This window comes from Heteronotia binoei, chromosome 12, assembly GCF_032191835.1.
Source record: "Heteronotia binoei isolate CCM8104 ecotype False Entrance Well chromosome 12, APGP_CSIRO_Hbin_v1, whole genome shotgun sequence".
NCBI classification, from domain to species: Eukaryota; Metazoa; Chordata; class Lepidosauria; order Squamata; family Gekkonidae; genus Heteronotia; species Heteronotia binoei.
Genome location: NC_083234.1, coordinates 47,380,640 through 47,400,589, shown reverse-complemented (window position 1 = coordinate 47,400,589; position 19,950 = coordinate 47,380,640). Strand labels below are relative to the sequence as shown.

The window sequence follows — 19,950 nt, the reverse complement described above, 5'->3', positions numbered from 1 at the left end:
GAGCAATTCTCTTTTCATGCCACAGAAATGACAAAGCGATGAGGCAGAAACTCTGTTTTATGGCTCTTAGGATTCTTGCTTAATATGTGAAAGTATAATCAGGAATACCTGCACTAGGGGAAAATATGCAGGACTGAACCAAGAAGCTGGCTGGATCCAGCTCCTTGACAAGTTACGTCCTCCCCTCCCCTTTTTTTTTTTACAACTGGGGTTTCAAAAATATTAATGTGCTCATGCTCTGTGGTAGCATAATGCAATGGAGGAAGTAACTCGGCCTGTGCTTAGCCTGTTAATGGCCTAGGATGCTGTAGCCAAAGGCATTGGCTGTGCCCTTAGTGGGTAAGATGGTTCCATCTCATGACAAAAGTGTCTAGGCAGGCACCCTGCCGGAGGCCTTGGTTCATGAGATTTTAGCTGGCAAGTCTGTGCTGGTCTTTAGGAATGCCAAAGTCTCACTTCAAGGCTTTTTCTTGCTTGGTTGCTGGGTCACAAGTCTTCCATTTAACAGGCTGCAGTTGGGCTATCTCATTTTCTGTGTAGTGAAAGACATGTCTATATTCTCTTTATTTGCTTGGGCTGTTCAATATCTCCAAGAAGTCAGTTTCAAAGATGTATATTTAAAACATTGCAAGTCACCAGCTACAGGGAAACTGGCCACCAAATTTATAGTAGTAATAACCTTCAGCTTTGATCTATCGATTGGTCAAAGTAGTGTAAGATTTTCAGAATCCAGTGTGAAGAAATGACCTCGCTACCATTGACTATTTTTTCCTTTGGTTCTTTCCCCATTTGCAATACAGAATCATGACAAGGTCTGGTAGTTCTTTTCCCTAGATAGTGCTGCTACTCTTATTTCATGAATGGAAATGGAGACTGAAATCTGTTTTTCTTGTTGGTCCTCATCCAAGGTTGCTTTTATATACAGAATACCAAAGCCATTTTCAACCTTTAACCTACATTTTGTCAGACCTGAGATTTTAGAAGGTTTAAAACCTGAAGTTCCATACTATACATTAGTTGCTGACACTTATGCCCCTGGAGCTGGAAGCTAACTGGAATGTATACCCAAGCATGCACAGAGTCACTGAGGCCTCCCTACTGAGTCACTAAGGCCTCATTGTATGTTTCTGGTTTTGGAAAAGAGACCTTCTGAGTCAAGTTTTCAGGCTTCCAAGCCCCAGTCTTTTGTAGTGTGTTTATGACACAAAACAGATTAGAGCCACTTGTTTGGCATGCCTCAAAAAGCCGCTACAGATTGATTCTTTGGATAAGGCAGTAGATAACTGCCAGTCTTACTAGAAAATGAAATGAAGTGGCTTTGCATGACATGTCTAGAAAAAGAGCTTTTTCACTGCTTCCTAACATCCACTAATTTTACTTACTTACTTTTAACAAAAAAGTACAACATAGAGTACTATTTTGAAATTTCACCATAGGTGCACCTGACAACTTTAAGGCTAGCACCTGACAACTCACAATTCTGGTAAGGATCAAAGGATTCAGAGGACGTCACCAAAGCAAGGCACTTTGCAGTGGCGGGAAGTTTACTATCTCACAGGACTTTTTTTGAGCAGGAATGCAGTTCCAGCTGGCTTGGCACCAGGGGGTGTGGCCTAATATGCAAATGAATTCTTTATGTGCTGTATTTTTTCTACAAAAAAGCCCTGTATGAAACAATGGTGACATCAGGGGTGTGTGGCCTAATATGCAAATGAGTTCCTGCTGGACTTTTTCTACAAATAATGCCCTGCTATCTCATATTGGTTGCCTGAGTATACTAATGTGAGAACCAGCACAATGTAGTGGTTAGAGTCTTGGAGCATGATTTGTGAGACTCCAGGTTTGAGGCCCCATTCTATCATGGAAACTTGTTGGGTGACCTTGGACCAGTCACACACTCTCAGCCTAACTTACTTCACAGGGTTGTTGTGAGGATAAAATGGAGACTAGGAGAATATTAGTGTAAGCCACTTTGGGTCTCCTTGGTAGGCAGGGTTATAAAGGAAGTAAAGAAATGGTAGTGAGCAGTGTTGCCTTTGGCAGTCTTACAGTACCACTCTGAGTGAACCTAGGCTGTGCCAGGGTGGATGGCACCGCTGGATGTCTTTTATGGAAACGATGGCTGCTGTGACTCGCCAACTCAATGCAACAGAGGAGCAGAGATAAGATTTGAGGGAAGGCTGCTCAATAGCAGCTGGGGAAAGCTCTTCATTCACTTTTCCACTCCACCAAGTGTGGCTGCTCCACCCTGCCCCATCCCGCAGGCTGGAAAGAGGCGAGGAGCTGCAGCTGTGAGACCTGTGTCGTCAGGAGGCATCAAACTTGTTGAGCAGGTTTTGCTTTTTTGCCTTTGGAGGCATTTCAGCGGCAGTCAGAGCTGATCTGTTGAAAGGGGGGGGGGTAAGTACTGGAAAGAAGCAGCAATGCTTTGTCTGTTTCTCCTTGTTCTCTGCTCTACAAGCAGGGCTTGGGAACGCTGAGGAGCAGCTAAGGAGATCCAAGTGCATGAAGAAGGAGCTTTCCCTTTGCAGGTCCAAGGGAAGACGAGGAAATTGCTGGGGAGTCAGATCTCATTCTGAAGTACTGGGTTCTACCACCCCTTCTGTTGTACCTTCTGTGCCTGGGCATTATTTCTGGACCTGTTCGGGATTTATTGTCTTGGAGAGTCCTAGAGCTCTAAGATGGGATTTCTGCTGCTCCTGTTATTGGCCTTCACTTTCATTCCTCTGGATCCAGCCCGTTCTCAGCAATGCTCAGGAGGCCCTACTTCACTGATCCTTCAGTTTGCTGATGTGGGCACTGACCAGTGGATTCCTGCCCACCGACGAGCCCCTGGATCACTGGATCCCCTCTATGACCTTGTCCAAAGCTACCTCGATATAGTTCAACAGAACCCTCTTCCGACAGGTAAGCATGTTTCTTCCAAAGTTGAGAGCCAGGCAGGATTGTTAGCCAGATTAAAAATCACTCTGGTCTGCTCTGGTGCCTTTCAAAGCAGCTTGAAGTGCAGAAATCAATAGGTCAAGCTTTCCATAGCTAGAAATTTAGCTGTGTTGAAAGGTTCAAGAACAGAGGCTGGTAAAAAGTTGGTTGACCTAGGACCAGGTAAAAAGAGGATTCCCCCCCACTGCCCCACCGCCAAGAATAGATCCCAGAAAAAGCAGTGCTCAAAAAACCAGACTAGAGAGGTAATTTCTAGAAATTTAGAAACTATGAAAAGAAATTCCCTGGATTTTTTTTTTTTGGGGGGGGGGTACTGAAATATATGCAATACTTTCCTATGAAGCCTACAATTGTTTTTCAGCTTCAACATAATAAAATGCATAATTTATAACTTAATTGGCATATAAATGATACTGTTTCACATATTTATGAAATATACAAGCGTAAGGATGTATGTTTTTTTACTAGCAAAATTCCAAACGTATTCCAGAGTGAGAGAGAGTGCAGCTCCCGGTGTTCCCTTTGCTCATGTATCTTATTTTTTGCTGTCTGAGAGGTAGAAAAATGTTGAAATCAGAAAACATACTGTAGCAAACAAAGAAGTATATTATTTAGTCAGAAACAGTCTCATGCAGCCACAATGGAACTACCAACATATCTGGCTATCGAGTTACTATATTTATTTATATGACATATTTATTTATTTATTTGACATATCCTGCCCTCCCCACCTATGTATAGGGTTGCCAAGTCCTCTTCATCCCCAGGCGGGGGACATTCGCGCAAGCATTGCACGTGAGACAAAATGACTTCACCTGGAAGTGACGTAATCAAAATAGCGCCCTATTGTACCATAGAGTTTTACCTCCCAAATGGCTAGAGCATCTGGGAAAACCATAGAGATTTCCCAGAAACGTATAAAGCGGCCCCGCATGGGAGCTGCCACTTTGATGGCATCACTTCCGGGTTACGCCATAGTGCCAGCAACACAGGGGGAGGTTCCCCCTGCTGGGCCAATGTGGGAGATTCCCCACCCAGACTGGGGGCTTGGCAGCCCTACCTATGTAACACTGAAAACAAAACTTGTTAACAATTATAAGGCACATTATAGCATATTAATTATTGCCTAGATCAGGGGTCCCCAACTTGTTGATTCTGTGGGCACATTTAGAATTCTGACATGGCATGGTATGTGCAGCAACAAAATGGCTGCCCCATGAGGTGGCGTCAGCCACAAAATGATCACTGCACCTACACTTCAGTAACACAGCATAGATCCTTGTGGTGTTGTCACAACAGCTGCCAAAGCAACATTTTTAAAAAAAAATCTGCACAGCCAATCAGAAGCTTTGCAGGACAAAAGCCCTACCTGGCCATGTCCACTTCCTAAGAACATTTAGTGGGTGCCAGAAAAGGTGTTGGTGTCCTAGGGAACCACTTTGGGGTGCCTAGGCCTTGATTCAGTTAAACAGTAAATATACCCTTGAAAATATGCTGTTTTATTCCCACCACCACCATGTCATTGGGGGAAAACCCCTTTTCCCTCCCCCAATTTTTACACATACCCCTCACCCTGTAAGTATTCACATCTCTAGCCTAGAGTACATACCTCGCCATGTTTTGCATTTTCAGCCCCTCTCTCTCCTGGGGATGTAAAAACCTATGCATAAGAACATAAGAGAAGCCATGTTGGATCAGGCCAACGGCCCATCAAGTCCAACACTCTGTGTCACACAGTGGCAAAAAATTTTATATACACACATACACTGTGGCTAATAGCCACTGATGGACCCGTGCTCCATATTTTTATCTAAACCCTTCTTGAAGGTGGCTATACTTGTGGCCGCCACCACCTCCTGTGGCAGTGAATTCCACATGTTAATCACCCTTTGGGTGAAGAAGTACTTCCTTTTATCCGTTTTAACCTGTCTGCTCAGCAATTTCATCGAATGCCCACGAGTTCTTGTATTGTGAGAAAGGGAGAAAAGTACTTCTTTCTCTACTTTCTCCATCCCATGCATTATCTTGTAAACCTCTATCATGTCACCCCGCAGTCGACGTTTCTCCAAGCTATGCACACACACTCCAGGTTCCTGTGGTCCTTTGAGGTCTGTAACTCCCATCCTAATGAGTCAGATACCTTAACCAGGATCTTTCCCTCCCTTTATTTATTCTTTAAATTGAAGGTGTATTTTGCTATTCCTTCCCAACACTTTCTCATCCTGCTGCAAGTTAAATACAACCATAATTTCTTTTACATTATATAATTTCTGGTCTGTTTTCCTGAACAAGAAGGTATTTAAAGTTAGATACTATAATTCCATTAAGTACATTAAACTTTCTCCCATCTGCTTCCTGTCTTTTTAAATACATGTATGGTCTTAATTTTGTAGAGGTTGTAATGCCATGCAGACAGGCAGGATATACATATTTTAAATAATGATGTTTTTAAAATTAGCATTTTCTTTAAAAATAAATGCATCACACTTTCACATTCCAGAAAATTGTAATGTGTGTGTGTGTATTCTGGTATACATTACTCAAGGAAGGTAATAAACCAATTTATATCACTTCGTTATTATGAAAAGATGAATAAGGCAGTGCTGTGATATATGTAGTATATGAGTATATTTTCTTCACCAAAAAGCAGAGCAAAAACCTATCCTACCTACTTTGCTAAGAATAGTCCAGTCCTGCACATGCCATTTTGGTAAAGGAGTCCTGACATATGCTAAGGTTGGTAACTAGTGCTCCTTTAGAGCTGCCAACACCATGTTGGGAAATTCCTGGAGATTTTGGGGTGGAGTGTGGAGCCTGGGGAGGGCAGGATTGGGGGAGGGGAGGGACATCAGCAGAGGATAATGCCATACAATCCACCCTCCAATGCAGCCATTTTCTTGAAGGGAACTGATCTCTGTAGTCTGGATATCAACTGTAATTTTAGGAGATCTCCAGGCCCCACCTATTTCTGTCCATTAGCAGCTTCCTTTGGCTAAGCCTTATTTTACATCTGCGCTGGCTCAACTGCACCAGGCAACACCCTCTTCTCTGGGGTTGTGATAAAAGCCTCAGAGTAAAAACAGATAATTTTAAATATACATTTTTAAAATAAAGATTTTGCCTCAAGTCTATCCAGGTTACTCGGTCTTTCACCAGTCACGGAGTAACGGGCGGGGGGGAGGGGTGGCATTGCTCATACGGGAGGCTTACTCCTTTAGGGCTCTCCCGGCCCCAAAGATCGATGGCATCGAGTGTGTCGGTCTGTGGTGGGATGTTGGGGAGGGGTTGGCGATCTGGCTGGTGTACCATCCGCCTAACGCACCAGCCAGCGCCTTACCATCACTATTGGAGGCAGTGGCGGGCTGGGCATTGGAGAGCCCGGGACTTATGGTCCTGGGTGACTTCAATGTCCATGTCGACGACACGGCCTCCACTCAGGCGATGGACCTAGTGTCTTCCATGGCGACACTAGGACTCTCTCAATTTGTTACAACACCCACGCATCAGGCCGGACACACACTAGACTTGATCTTTGCGTCTGGGATTTTGGTGAACGATATCGCAGATGAAGCGGTCCCATGGTCGGATCACCTAGCCCTTAAGGCCCGTATGGAGATGCCGCCCCAACCCTGTATGGGCGGAGAGCCTATTTTGGCTCGCCCTCGGGGCCTGATGGACCCGGAACGGTTCCAAACGGCCCTGAGGGACCCTTGGCCCACTGGCGATTCCCTCGATGACCTGGTGGAAGTCTGGCAAGATCAGCTATCCAGGGTCATCGACGAAATCGCACCCCGGCGCCCTCTGCGCCCTCGTATGAAGCTGGCTCCATGGTATACCTTGGAGCTACGCCAGCTGAAGCAAGGGCTCAGACGACTAGAGAGGCGGTGGAGGCATACTCGGGACGAAGTGACGAGAACATCCTATAGAACGTTTATGAAGTCATATGAGATGGCAGTCAAGGCTGCAAAGAAACAATACTTTGCAGCCAAGATTGCATCTGCAAACTCGCGCCCAGCACAATTGTTTAGGGTAATTGGCGATCTTATAACACTGCCACAAGGCAAACCAAACGTTAGAGAATTGGAGATAGGCTGTGAGGCATTTGCGAAATATTTTGCAGATAAAATCTCATCACTCCGCCAAGACCTACCTATCACATTAGATACAGTAAGTCAGACTGAGGCTCCGCGCCTGTCTTCGGATTTATTGCTGGACCACTTCGACCCACTCAGCCTGGAAGAAGTTGATGGAATTCTCTCCGCTGCTCGCCCAACAACATGTGATCTGGACCCTTGCCCCTCCTGGCTGATTAAATCTTGCCAGAGGGAGCTTAGATGTCCTCTACGGGACATCATAAATAGATCCCTCTTAGAGGGGCGTTTTCCAACGCCTCTGAAAGAGGCCTTGGTCCGCCCCCTCTTGAAAAAATCAACAGCAGACCCGGCCGAATTGGCGAACTATCGACCGGTGTCTAACTTACCATTTTTAGGTAAAATCATCGAGAGGGCAGTGGCGTTGCAGCTACAGAGATTTCTAGATGACGCTTCTGTCCTAGACCCGTGCCAGTCTGGCTTCCGACCGGGCCACGGGACGGAGACGGTCTTGGTCGCCTTGGCAGATGACCTCCAACGGCAACTGGATCGAGGCGGTGTAGCAGTGCTGATGTTATTAGATCTGTCGGCTGCATTTGATACGGTCGACCATCGGCTACTGATCCACCGCCTCGCCGACATTGGGGTTAAGGGGTCTGCTTTACAATGGCTCTCCTCTTTCCTCATGGGTCGGGGACAAAGGGTGGCGATCGGGGGTGAACGATCCCAGAGGCGCACACTAGATTGTGGGGTGCCTCAGGGAGCAGTCCTCTCCCCGATGTTATTTAACATCTATATGCGCCCCCTTGCCCAGATTGCCAGGAGGTTTGGGCTGGGCTGCCACCAATATGCGGATGACACCCAGCTCTATCTGCTAATGGACGGCCGGCCCGCCTCCCCCCCGGAAGACCTGGATCGGGCGTTACAGGCTATCGCAACGTGGCTTAGACTGAGTGGGCTGAAGCTGAATCCGGCAAAGACAGAGGTTCTCTGTGTGGGTCGCGGCGCTCCAGGGAGGGAAATATCCCTCCCGACCTTCGATGGTGTGCAGCTAAAGGCGGCGCAGCAGGTGAAGAGTCTGGGTGTTTTACTGGAGCCTTCATTATCAATGGAGGCCCAGATAACAGCCACTGCCAAGTCAGCTTTCTTCCATCTGAGGCGGGCAAAGCAGTTGGCCCCTTTCCTGGAGCGTCGGGACCTAGCAACGGTGATCCATGCGACGGTCACCTCACGATTGGACTACTGTAACGCCCTCTACATGGGGCTGCCTCTGTGCCGGACCCGGAAGTTACAGCTAGTGCAGAACGCGGCGGCCAGGCTGTTACTTGGTCTCCCAAGATGGGAACATGTACGGCCGGGGCTACGCGAACTGCACTGGTTACCGATTGTATACCGGGTCCAGTACAAAGTGCTGGTTATCACCTTTAAAGCCCTATATGGCCGAGGACCAGCCTACCTGAAGGACCGTCTCTCCCCGTATGAACCCCAGAGAGCACTGAGGTCAGTAGGAAAGAACAGACTGACTACCCCTGGGCCAAGACAAATTAAACTACAGAATACTCGCTCTCGGGCCTTTTCGGCCGCAGCCCCACATCTCTGGAACCAACTCCCAGAGGAGGTGCGGGCCCTGCGGAACCTTGATCAGTTCCGCAGGGCCTGCAAGACCACCCTTTTTAAATTAGCTTATGAATAACTGAAAATCCGCCATCAGCATCAACTAGAAGAGTGTCAAGGATAGCGTCATAAAATGTTTTAGTTAATTGTTTTAATTCAGGCTTTTAAGGTTAGTTTAATGTTAATTTAATGTTTCTAGTGTAACTGTTTTATTGTTGGTGCACCATTGGTCACCGTATTGTTAGCCGCCCTGAGCCTGCTTCGGCGGGGGAGGGCGGGGTACAAATAAAATTTATTATATTATTATTATTCAGAACTGGGGACTTTGTTAGCATTTGAATTGGATACATTCTTAACAAAACAGCATCTCTCAAATGAAATGTGAAAAGTTGATATCTTTATTTCCCTTCATAGCTGTTGTTTGGCCAACTTGTTTTGCTCCATGGACAGATTTACTCACTCAGCAGGGGTGTGTCTGACACCTCACGGAGTGTGTGACATTTTAGAACCTCACCTGTTGCTGTGGTACTGAAGTGGGCTTAGTTCTCAGGGAAGAATCTGTCTGGGCTGGCAGAGTGTAGGTGGAGGCTCGCACAATGGACAGCTCTGCCATCCCAAAAATCTTCCACCAGGTAATGGGTTGTCTTATGCCTGATAAAATGGTAATGTTTTCCATGGAGATTTTTTTTTGTGGGGTGGAAGGTGTATGAAGGGACCACAGATAAGGCAAAAGAGGACTAGAGTCACACAGATCTTAAAGTTGTGGTAAAAACTGAAAGCTAACATTGGCCATAGGGTTGTCAGCCTTCAGGTGGCAAATGGGGATCTCCTGCTATTAGGGTTGCCAACTTCCAGGTAGTGGCTGAAGATAGGGTTGCCAGCAGTGTTCCCTCTCAGCTGAGTCAGTGTGAGCTAGCTCATAGTTTTTTAGCTCAGACATTTTTGTCCTAGCTCAGGATAAATGGCTCTAGAGCAAACTAATTTATGTAGTAGCTCACAAAGTAGATTTTTTTGCTCACAAGACTTCACAGCATAGAGGTAATATTGGTTTCCAGACAACCTGGTCCATGTGGGGGTCTCCCATTTTGGGGCGCTTCTTACCCACTCCAAGAAGCTGGAAATAACTGCAGTGTGCCTACATAACCTGGAAGTAACAGGCACATTGGGGATGTTAGGTGGTGATGCCTTGCATTTTGGGCAAAACTCTATGATTAGCAGCTAATTCTACCATAGAGTCTTGCCCAAAAACCATTGCTGCCTGATCTCCCCAACATGCCTATGACACTTCTGGGTGACATAGGCACATCATATCACTCCTTCCCCATCCTGGAAAGGTCCCTCCCACCCACCCTTGCCAGCTCGTGGTATTACAGCTGATAATCTGGGTGACAGAGATCAGTTCACACCTGGAGAAGGTAGCCACTTTGGAAGGTATATATGTAAGAGAGCCAGTTTGGTGTCGTGGTTAAGTGTGTGGACTCTTATCTGGGAGAACTGGGTTTGATTCTCGACTCCTCCACTTGCACTTGCTGGAATGGCCTTGGGTTAGCCATAGCTATCGGAGGAGTTGTCCTTGAAAGGGCAGCTGCTGTGAGGGCCCTCTCAGCCTCACCCACCTCACAGGGTGTCTGTTGTGGGGGGAGAAGATATAGGAAATTGTAAGCTGCTGAGTCTTTGATTCAGAGAGAAGGGCAGGGTATAAATCTGCAGTTTTCTTCTTCTAATTGAAGTCCCTCCCCTTCCTAAACCCCACCGTCTTCAGGCTCCATCCCCCAAAACTTCATGTATTTCCCAGCCTGGCAACCCTATGCTATTAAAATTGATCTCTAGATGGCAGGGATCAGTTCCTCTGGAGAAAATGGCTGCTTTGGAGAATAGACTCTATGGCATTGTACCCAGCTGAGGTCCTGCCCCTCCTCAAGCCCCTCCCCTGGCTCCACCCCCAAGTCTCCAGGTATTTGCCAATCCAGAGCTGGCAACTCTAACTGGCCATGATTTTCTGGGGGCATATAATGGCATTGCTTCACTCACTTACACATGGGAAGCCAGGTTGGAAAATCAGTTCTGTCAGGATGGACCATGTTGGGCTTGTCTCCCCTTTAGAGGTCCACAACAAGAACTATGTAGTCTGTAGTAGTACAAGCTAGACTCAGGGTTATCCTGGGCCTGAAAGAAAAAGGTGGCAAAAAATCTCCTGCTTAGATGTTGTCATACTGTTCCCTCAGGAGGTGAAACTATCAGTAGTGTCAAAGCCTTGCTGGTGGGAAGGGGGAGTCTCATGTTGCAAAGTGCCAGCCGCCTTACAGTAAGACATATAGCTGGACACACATGATTTATGGAAACCAACCCAAATAATATGGCAAACTATGTAAACCTGAGAAAGAAACCTTGCACACTGTGATGTGTTGTTTTGGTTGCTCTTAGAAAACATATGTCATGGATGTTACTTGTAGTTTGTGGACCTTGTACCTTCTAACAATGTACTGGTGAAAACAAAAAATTAGTAGCTTGGGCTAAAGGCACAGCTTGGTAGCCTAGCTCCTCTGGACTCATGAATAATAGTAGGCCAACTCAATTAGCCCTGGATATAATACACACAGAAAAGTAAATTTGCATGCACAGTATGGTAGTCAACCTCCAAGTGCAGCCTAGAGATTTCCCAGATTTACAGCCAATCTCCAGATGGCACTTCCCCTAGAAAAAATGACTGCTGTGGAGTGTGGATTCTATTGCATTCAGGGCTGGCTCGCCAACTAGGCAAATTAGGCATTTGCCTAGGGCGCCAGGAGGAAGGGGTGCTGAATTGGGCTCTCCCCTCTCCCAGTACTCAAGACAAATGCCTAATCCCCCCCACTGCTGCCACCGCCATTTGTCCCCCACTCCCCCAGGCTGGGCTGCTCGCTGCAACTGCCAAAAGGAGGGGGAAGCGAAGCCTCCTCTAGTGCTCACTTAAGAGAAAATGCTCATATGCCTGGGCTGCATCAAAGCAGGTAGGGCCAAACCTAGTGGTGCTCCTCTGAGCACGCCGGGGGGTGGGGCGGGAATGGGGTGGTGGAGTGCAGCGCTGCAGAAGGGGGGAAGGAGGGGGCAGTGGCAGGGTGTGTGTGTGCATGGGCCTAGGGCCCCCAGGGGCATGGGGTGGTGGGCAATGAGTCTGCCTGGGGCGCCACACACCCTAGGACTGGCCCTGATTGCATTATACCTGACTGAGTTCCTTCCCCTCCCCAAGCCCCATCCTCCCCAGACTTCACTCCCAAATCTCTGGGAATTTCCTAACCCAGAGTTGACAACTCTAAGAAATGGCTCCAGGTGGCAAAAGCAGTGAGGCAAGTCATACATATATAATACTCAAATATATGCACTGTTTTGCATTTGTAGAAGACATTGGCCCCATTTCACAGCTGAGGATCATTGAGGCACAGTAGTACATGAGTAGCTCTCAGCAGCATCAGTTAGTGTATCCATGGCACACAATACAGGCAATTGTAAAGGAAGTACTGCTGAGCATTTCCTCTCCTTGAGAAACAGCAGCCCCCCCCCACTCCCATATAAGAATTAGAAACCAAAAGTAGAATGATGGAATACTTTCAGCACCGTTTAAAATGCTAGCTCCTCTGAAATCACTGAGACCACTTCCATGGCTATCAAAATATGAAAAAGGTAACACATGCAATATCTTCCCTTATAACTAACCCATTCTCTCTGTCACTGACTCCCTGTTGCAGCAATATTTTGCAAATTTACATTTTCAGTTTTCCTCACAACTTTCTTCCTGTCCCACTTTTATATATGCATTCTTGCATATTCTCTCTATCCCCCTCTAGAACTATTGTGTGTGTTAACACTTTACCAGGGCTTAGCCCAGAAGGTTGTTTTCAACAACATGGCTGAGTCCTCATGCTAAATGGGAAGAAAAGTACCTCTGAGCTGGGAAGCTTTTCCCTCGCCACAGAATAACAGATGACTCCCCACAACATGTAGAATACAGAGGCAAATTACCTCTGAGAATAAATCGGAATTTCAAGTATAATGGCAAAACATACAATCCCATTTTATAAGAAGAAAAAAATCTACTCCTGAAGACTTCACCAGGGGTGGGTGTTTGGTATTTTTTTTTTTAAGTGACAAAGAGAAAAAGTCGCTTCAGGACATGAGAAAGTCATGCAGACTCTATGGTGTGCACTTTGTCCTGAAACTTCTTCCTCTCCTCCCCCCTTTTTATTATGAATATCTAGCCAGAAGAAGAATTCCACAGAATAATAGCTTGCTCATTATTTTGTGATACTTAGGTTAATTTTAACAGTAAGTAGTATACAACTTTCATGTTCAGAGCTATCTACAATCTTAACTCCAAGACAAAGGTCTCCTAGCATCATCATCATCAACAACAACAACAACAGCAGCAGCAGCAGCAGCAACAAAGTTAGGATTGCCAATCTCCAGGTGGGGCCTGGAGATTGCCCAGAATTATAATTAATGCCCAGACTATGAGATAAATTCCTCTGGAGAAAATGGCTATTTTGGATATGGGATTTATGGCATTATCTCCAACAGAACTCCATCCTCTTCCAAAACTTCAACCTCCCCACTCTGTCCCCAAACCTCCAGGAATTTTCCAACTCAATCCTAGTATGAGCTCTTCTCTCCCCTCTCTCTTGGTGCTCTGTCATGTGTAAATCCTGTTCCAAGATTTATTTTGTACATCACTTTTCGGCTTAGATTAAGTGTGTGTAGTTCATTTTGTATGGACATGAGGGTATAGGAGATCAGGATTGTGCTTGCCCTGCGGTGAGCAAGGTTTCAGGCCTCCCAAATTGCTTCATCAGGCTAGATGCTCAGTAAAATATGAAATAAAAATGGAGGAGAGAGAAAAGTGTGTTCCTTAGAATGCTGCAACTGCCCTAGGTCTGCATCTTGGGATACAGGATATCTTGCAGACTTAATTAATTAGGTGGTGCTGGGTGCAAAACAGGTTGCACTAAAATGCTCCTGGGAGTAAGACAAAGTAGCATAAAAAAACAAATACAGCATTTTCTGTTTGGAAATACACAAATGATTACAGGGTTGGAACACCTTCCCTATGAGGAAAGAGTTTGGGACTTCTCTGATTTAGAGGAATGATGGCTAAGGGGAGCCCTGACAGAGAATAAAGTTATGCATGGCTCTGGAGGCAATGGATACAGATAACCTTTTCTTGGAGCTAGTGTGGTGTTATGGTTAAGGTGCCAGATGAATGGGGACAACTAAGTACAAATCCCCATTCAGCCATGCTCACCTTGGGGGGGCCCTCTCTTTGAAACCAGGAAAAGTTGAGATATTTTAAAAACTAAATTATTGTAATTTCAATATACTCTAAACAAATAAATATACTTTAATAAATGTACAGTAAATGTAACAAAATAATCCTAATGTATAAAATTTCTATTATCGGTTGTAAAATAATCTATCTTCAGAGTAAGCTGTATAATTTTTTCCTTAAAAGTACAACTGATTCTTATGCAAAAAATAGGCCAAGCACAGAAATTATTACATGCATTGTATACAGAATTAAAAGATCAATATTATGAAATGTACATATCTCATTGGACAATGCCCAGTGACTATTACTTTAAAGGTTCATTTTCAGTAACTTAAATATACAGATAAAATTATTTTAATTTTATACATATTATTAGAAATTGAATAAAATATCAAGCTAAAATGCATTTTGCATTGGCCACAACTTCATCAATCAGTTTACTAGACTGAAGATGTTTACCATGTTCCCAGGCACCGAAGAAGTAAAATCACTCAGCATATATAACTTTGCCCTTGTCTAAATATCTAGACAAGACAAATCCTATGACATTTCTACTGTCTTAACGCATTAACAAAACCTTACCAGGTCAAAAAGTATTAGCTCATCCTTTAAGTAAATCAGTTTGGTTAATGGTAACAAAAGAAAGTCTTCCAGATTATCAAAAACTCATAGTATACTTTGGTGTTAAAGGGTGGAAGCACCAGAGGGAGGCTTTTCTCTTCCCCCCGCCCCCCCAATTCTGTGTCATCTGGTAAACTACTGTGGGATACTGGACTAGATGAACCTTTGGTCTGGTTCAGCAGGGCTTTTCTTTACATCCCAGTGTTCTAGTTCCCTGTATGCATGGATTGTAGGTAAGGGGGAAAAGATTTTTTGAAAGTAATTGTAGAATTAAACAGTAATTTTTAAAGGATGTAAAATTATTGCTTGGCTAGGAAGAGGTGAGGCTGGTGTGAAAATTGCATGTTTGAATGTTCTGTTCTTTGATTGTCATGCCTCATCTATCCAACACTCTGCTGCCAAAACCATTCACTTCTCTCATATGTCACCTCTAGTTAAGGCCATGTTATTTATTTTATTCCTTTAGTCTTTAGACTTATATTCTGCCCTCCCTGCAAACAAGTTTAGAGCAGAACTTCTCAAGCCCTACTCTTTTTGTCCTGAGGGAAAGGAGTGGCACTGACAACCAGTGCTTGTGGTGTCCCTTTGCTTTTGGAATGCCCTCTCTTTTGTGGTTCACCTGGCACTTACCTTCCTAAAACTTTTCCTTTAGCTAGACTTTCAGTTATAGGTTTCCATATAGTCAAAACTTTTGTGGTCTGCTGCTTTTATATCAACATTATTTTAGACTGCTCTGTTGGTTTTATAGACTTACCTTATTTTTATTACTTTATTTTTATTGGCATGGTTTATTGACTTGGGTGGTTTAATTTTATTGACTTGCACTATTTTATTGACTTTTTTGTTTTCATTTTGACCTGCCTTGAAAAGGCCTGGAAAGGTAGCATGCAAATCTTCCTAAATAAATTAATATTCCAACATGAACTTGCCAATGACATTGCCCTAGTCCCACTATTCCATGAAGATTTCCCATTCCCACAAAGAGGTCTGTTCTTTCTCCTTTGCTGACTTTTATACTTGGAACTCCATTCTGAAACACTTTTCTGGTAGCCCTGGAGATCTTCAAATCACTCCTCAAAAACAATCCATCTTTTCTGTGAGATTTTGACTCAACTCCTGGAATCTGGTTACTCTCAGTTCCTTTCTGCTTCCCTGCCTCTATTTTCTCACCTATGTAATTGAAGCTGTTTGGGGCAGGGAGCTGTTCTGTGGATATTAATCTGTTAATTGTCATGCAAACTGGTGATGCGATGTATAAATAATAACAATAATCCTGAGACTTTGTCTTATTCCACAGAGCTGTTGAGGGAAGCCTTGAATGACCCACCATCTGCTAGTACTTCACAGGTGAGAAGCATGTGAGAGCAAAGTCCATTTTGGGGTGGGGCAGCTGTTTTGTAAACCCAGAATCTATGCTGGATATCAGTGTTTTCATTAGGGTTGCCAATCCCCAGGTCCTAGCAGGGGTTCTCCCACTTTTCCAGGTTCCTTCCCACCCCCAGTCAGCTGGCCGGTGGGGGGAAGCCCGGCCCCCACAGCCACCATGTTGCTTCTCACTTCAGGAAGCTTAAGATGCCACTTGGAAAGGCTTCCTTTTTGGATGGTGTGCCTGTGTCTTTAAATATGTAGGACCCAGGCTGAATGGGGGTGGGGTGAGCAGGCAGAACAATATGGCTGCTCCTAGTGGCAGTGAAAGCATCCCAGAGACTCTGTTTGTTGCACAATCTTTTCAGAGTTCGTTTGTATAGTAAAGGTAAATTTTAACCTTTGGTTTCCCTGTGTTCTTGTGAAGGACTTGGAAGTTTGGCAACTCATGAGTAAATTGCCCCAGTTTTGTAACCTCACAAGTGTGGGATTGCAAACTTTTATTTTTGCTGCTGTGTGTGTGTATGCAAGTCATCTCTCTGTTTAAAAACCTCCAAAGAAGGAGAAACCCCCCCCCCTCACCTCCTGAGGAAGCCTGTTCCACTGTGTGTGTGTGAGTGAGTGAGAGAGAGATGACTTGTAGCTGCTTGGGTGAGGAAATAAAGACTGTATTCTGGGGAACTGCACTGCTGTATTTTTATTTATTTATTTTAGGGGAAATCTCCTGGCTGCACCCCCAAAGTCCCCAGATATTATCTGAATTAGACTTGGCAACCCTAGTTTTCATCTAGGCATTTTCTGTTTGGCCTCCCCAGGGCTTTCTTAGTAGAAAAAGCCCAGCAGGAACTCATTTACATATTAGGCCACACCCTCTGACATCACCATTGTTTCACATAGGGCTTTTTGTTGAGAAAGCCCAGCAGGAACTCATTTGCATATTATACCACACCCCCTGATGCCAAGCCAGCTGGAACTGCATTCCTGCTCAAAAAAAAGCCCTGGGCCTACCGATCTATTGTTCCTCAGTTGTGTTAACCACATAGGAAACATAGCCTCAAAGGGTCCATATGGCAATGGAATTATGGAGGAATGACATTTGGGGGCAGGATAGGTTTGTAAAACTTTACAGTGATTTGGTATCAGTGGAAAGTGAAATGTGTTGCTAGAAATTTGTATGATTGGAAGTAATGGGCTGAGTGAGAGTGTTAGTGGAAAAAATGGATAATATTTGAGACTCAGTATGATCCGGTTGATACGTGAGCCTTCCTTCAAATCCCAGCTCAGCTAAGGATAGTTATACACTACAACTTTTTTGTGCTGTTCAATCATATGGATACATGAAGCTGCCTTGTATTGAATCAGAGCCTTGGTCAGTGTTGTCTACTCAGATTGGCAGCAGCTTTCCAGCGTCTCAGGCAGACGTCTTTCACATCACCTACTGCCGGGTCCTTTTAACTGGAGATATGAGGGATTGAAACTGTGACCTTCTGTGTGCAAAGCCGAAGCTCTTCCACAGCCCCTCCCCATCATTCCTTCTCTGCATTCATTGACTAGCAGAATTACAAAGTGGATTCATATGTTGATGGATATTGCTGCTCCACTTACAATCCACCACCTCTTGGATTTTCCCTTTTATACCAATGCATAGTTGTGTTCTAATGACTCCACTCTTCCCACTGGTTACTAGTATAAAAGTTTACCTGCATTACCGCTTTCTATAGAAGTTACCTGATTTACAGTATTAGTTCATGTCATCATATCACTGTTCCCCAGTCCCTATCCAACTATTAAACAGTAAATCCACTAACCCTGCAGCCAGCTGTTATGAAACAGTGTATAGACCTCCTCCCCAATAAGGCTGCACCCCAGTTACAGCTCACTGTAGCTCAAAAATTTTCCTTTCACATCCAGATTTTCTACAAGGGAAACACTGTGGCAAACAGTGCAAATTCTTAATTGTGTTATAATGCCAATAAACTTTTAAAAAATAACCTTGAAAATGTGTCAGCTATTGCTGCAATGTCAAGAGGTTGCATATGAGACGAGAAATTATAATATAGAGCAAAGGTCATCTACATACCATGAAGACTGCACTTCTGCTCCAAGCAGTGAAAAATTGCAACAATTTTGGAAAAGTTGGGGCCAGAACGGAGAATGAATGGGAAAAGAAACTGAAGACTGTGTTGAACCATATACAAATTATGATAATTGTCAGGGGCAGGGCTTTTTTTGAGCCGGAACACACAAGAACGCAGTTCTGGCTGGCTTGGTGTCAGAGGTGTGGCCTAATATGCAAATAAGTTCCTGTTGGGCTTTTTCTAGCAAAAAGGCTCTGGTAATTACATTGCATTTGACAAGTGTGGGACTTTCGTCAGTCTTTGCTGGGGAGCCTTGGGCAAGTGGTTTGTCTCTCCTCTGTGGCTCTTTATAAAATGCCTTTGTTTTATTCAAGGTGTCAGTCACACCTGATTACACAATGTGTGGAATGAGGGATGAGAAGAACTGATGAATGTGTCTGAAGGACTCTTTCTTATTCTCCAGATCCTCCAGTATCAAGCAGGATACATCGTTTGTGCCACAATTGCTGTCATCTATTTCCTGGCAATGCCCCTGATTGGACTGAGCATTTGCTGCTGCCAGAGAAACAGGCGCTGTGGTGGGCGGGTGAAAGCATACCGCCGCTCCCTCCTCTGCCAACGCAACCTTCTCATCTTCAGTCTGCTCTTGACCACCCTTGTCATCCTGTAAGTGGGGAAGGATAGGGTGGGTGGGATAGGTCATGACATGAAAGAGCTGGGACAGAAAGCTGCCTGTATGAGATATGGTGGAATGATGTGGTAGAAAATTAAACTCTTTCAAGAAGACATGGTTCCAGGGCACCAACATCTACACAAGCTTCCACATGTATTCAAGGTGCTGTTTTTGTTTTTAACTGGGTAGTTATAATCTATATAATTCTAAATGGCTGGAGCGCATAGATTTCCTGCACTGAGCAAGGAGTTGGGATTAGATAATTTATAAAACTACTTCTAACTCTACAATTCTACGTATTAGACTGCAGTCCTATACATTTTCTTGGGAATACTTGGAGGCACATATTTTTTTTGAGTAAGCATGTAGAAGACTGTACTGTGTGGCTCCAGTTCTGTAATTAATTAAGAGTAAGTCCCATTGAACACTTTAAATGGGGTTAAATGTTATAATTGTAAACCTATGCCATGGTTAAAAGATGTGGAGATATCATTTGAGTGGACTTGCAATTTATTTTTATTTATTTGGTAGATTTATATTCCGCCCTTTCCCATAATGGACTCAGGGCGGATTACAGATTAACAGTTTGTGTTAATCATGGATAAATGTTAAATCTGCTCTAAACAAACTAAGTTTATATTGGGGGGAAGGGGGTTACTGGTGCTTTGCCTCCAGAGTCAGTGGAAGACCTCTTGCTGCCCAGAAATACTCCCCATAGTGCCATTCTAAACAGAGTTACATCCAGTTTTGAGGGGGCAAATGCTTGGGGTGGATGAGATTGTTGCCTCGGCACTTCTATTCTGAAGTGACAGATTGCAAAAGGAAGGGATGGGGAAGCAGGGACAGCTGTGAGTGCTTTAGGGATGGGGTCATGTTGACCCCGACCCCCCAGATTCCACTCCACTCACTACTGCTCCTGCAGCTGGGGTGCCATTTGTAGCTCCACATGGAATGCCCCAAGGTGATTTCTGATGTGCACATTCATTCAAGATCTCTTGACATGAGTTAGTTACCTCTTGGCAGCCTAACACAACTCTCATATTTGAAGTCAGGGTGGTTCAAAGATTATTTTTCCTTCCAGCCTTTAAATTCATTGTTACGGGTGGAGTAGGATTTTAATCTTCATTAACTTCCAAATTGACGGCTGGATTTAATATTAAAGCAAAATTCATAAATAAATAAATATTATTGTGGTTTCTTAAATACTTCAGGTTATGTGCTATAATCATTTTTATGTGTGTGAAGTTCCCTTCAGCAGAGGCATCC

General features: G+C 44.5%; 1 protein-coding gene across 1 annotated transcript in view; it reads left to right on the top strand.

Annotated features, from left to right (window-relative positions):
• The first annotated feature begins 2,320 nt into the window (after positions 1 to 2,320).
• PROM2 (prominin 2) overlaps positions 2,321 to 19,950 on the top strand; it is a 58,476-nt gene continuing 40,846 nt past the window's right edge. Inside the window, exons 1-3 of the mRNA XM_060251786.1 lie at positions 2,321 to 2,907; positions 15,866 to 15,915; positions 18,475 to 18,677. Coding sequence (XP_060107769.1) covers positions 2,682 to 2,907; positions 15,866 to 15,915; positions 18,475 to 18,677 — 479 coding nt within the window. The 5' untranslated portion in view covers positions 2,321 to 2,681. The remainder of the gene's footprint in view (positions 2,908 to 15,865; positions 15,916 to 18,474; positions 18,678 to 19,950) is intronic.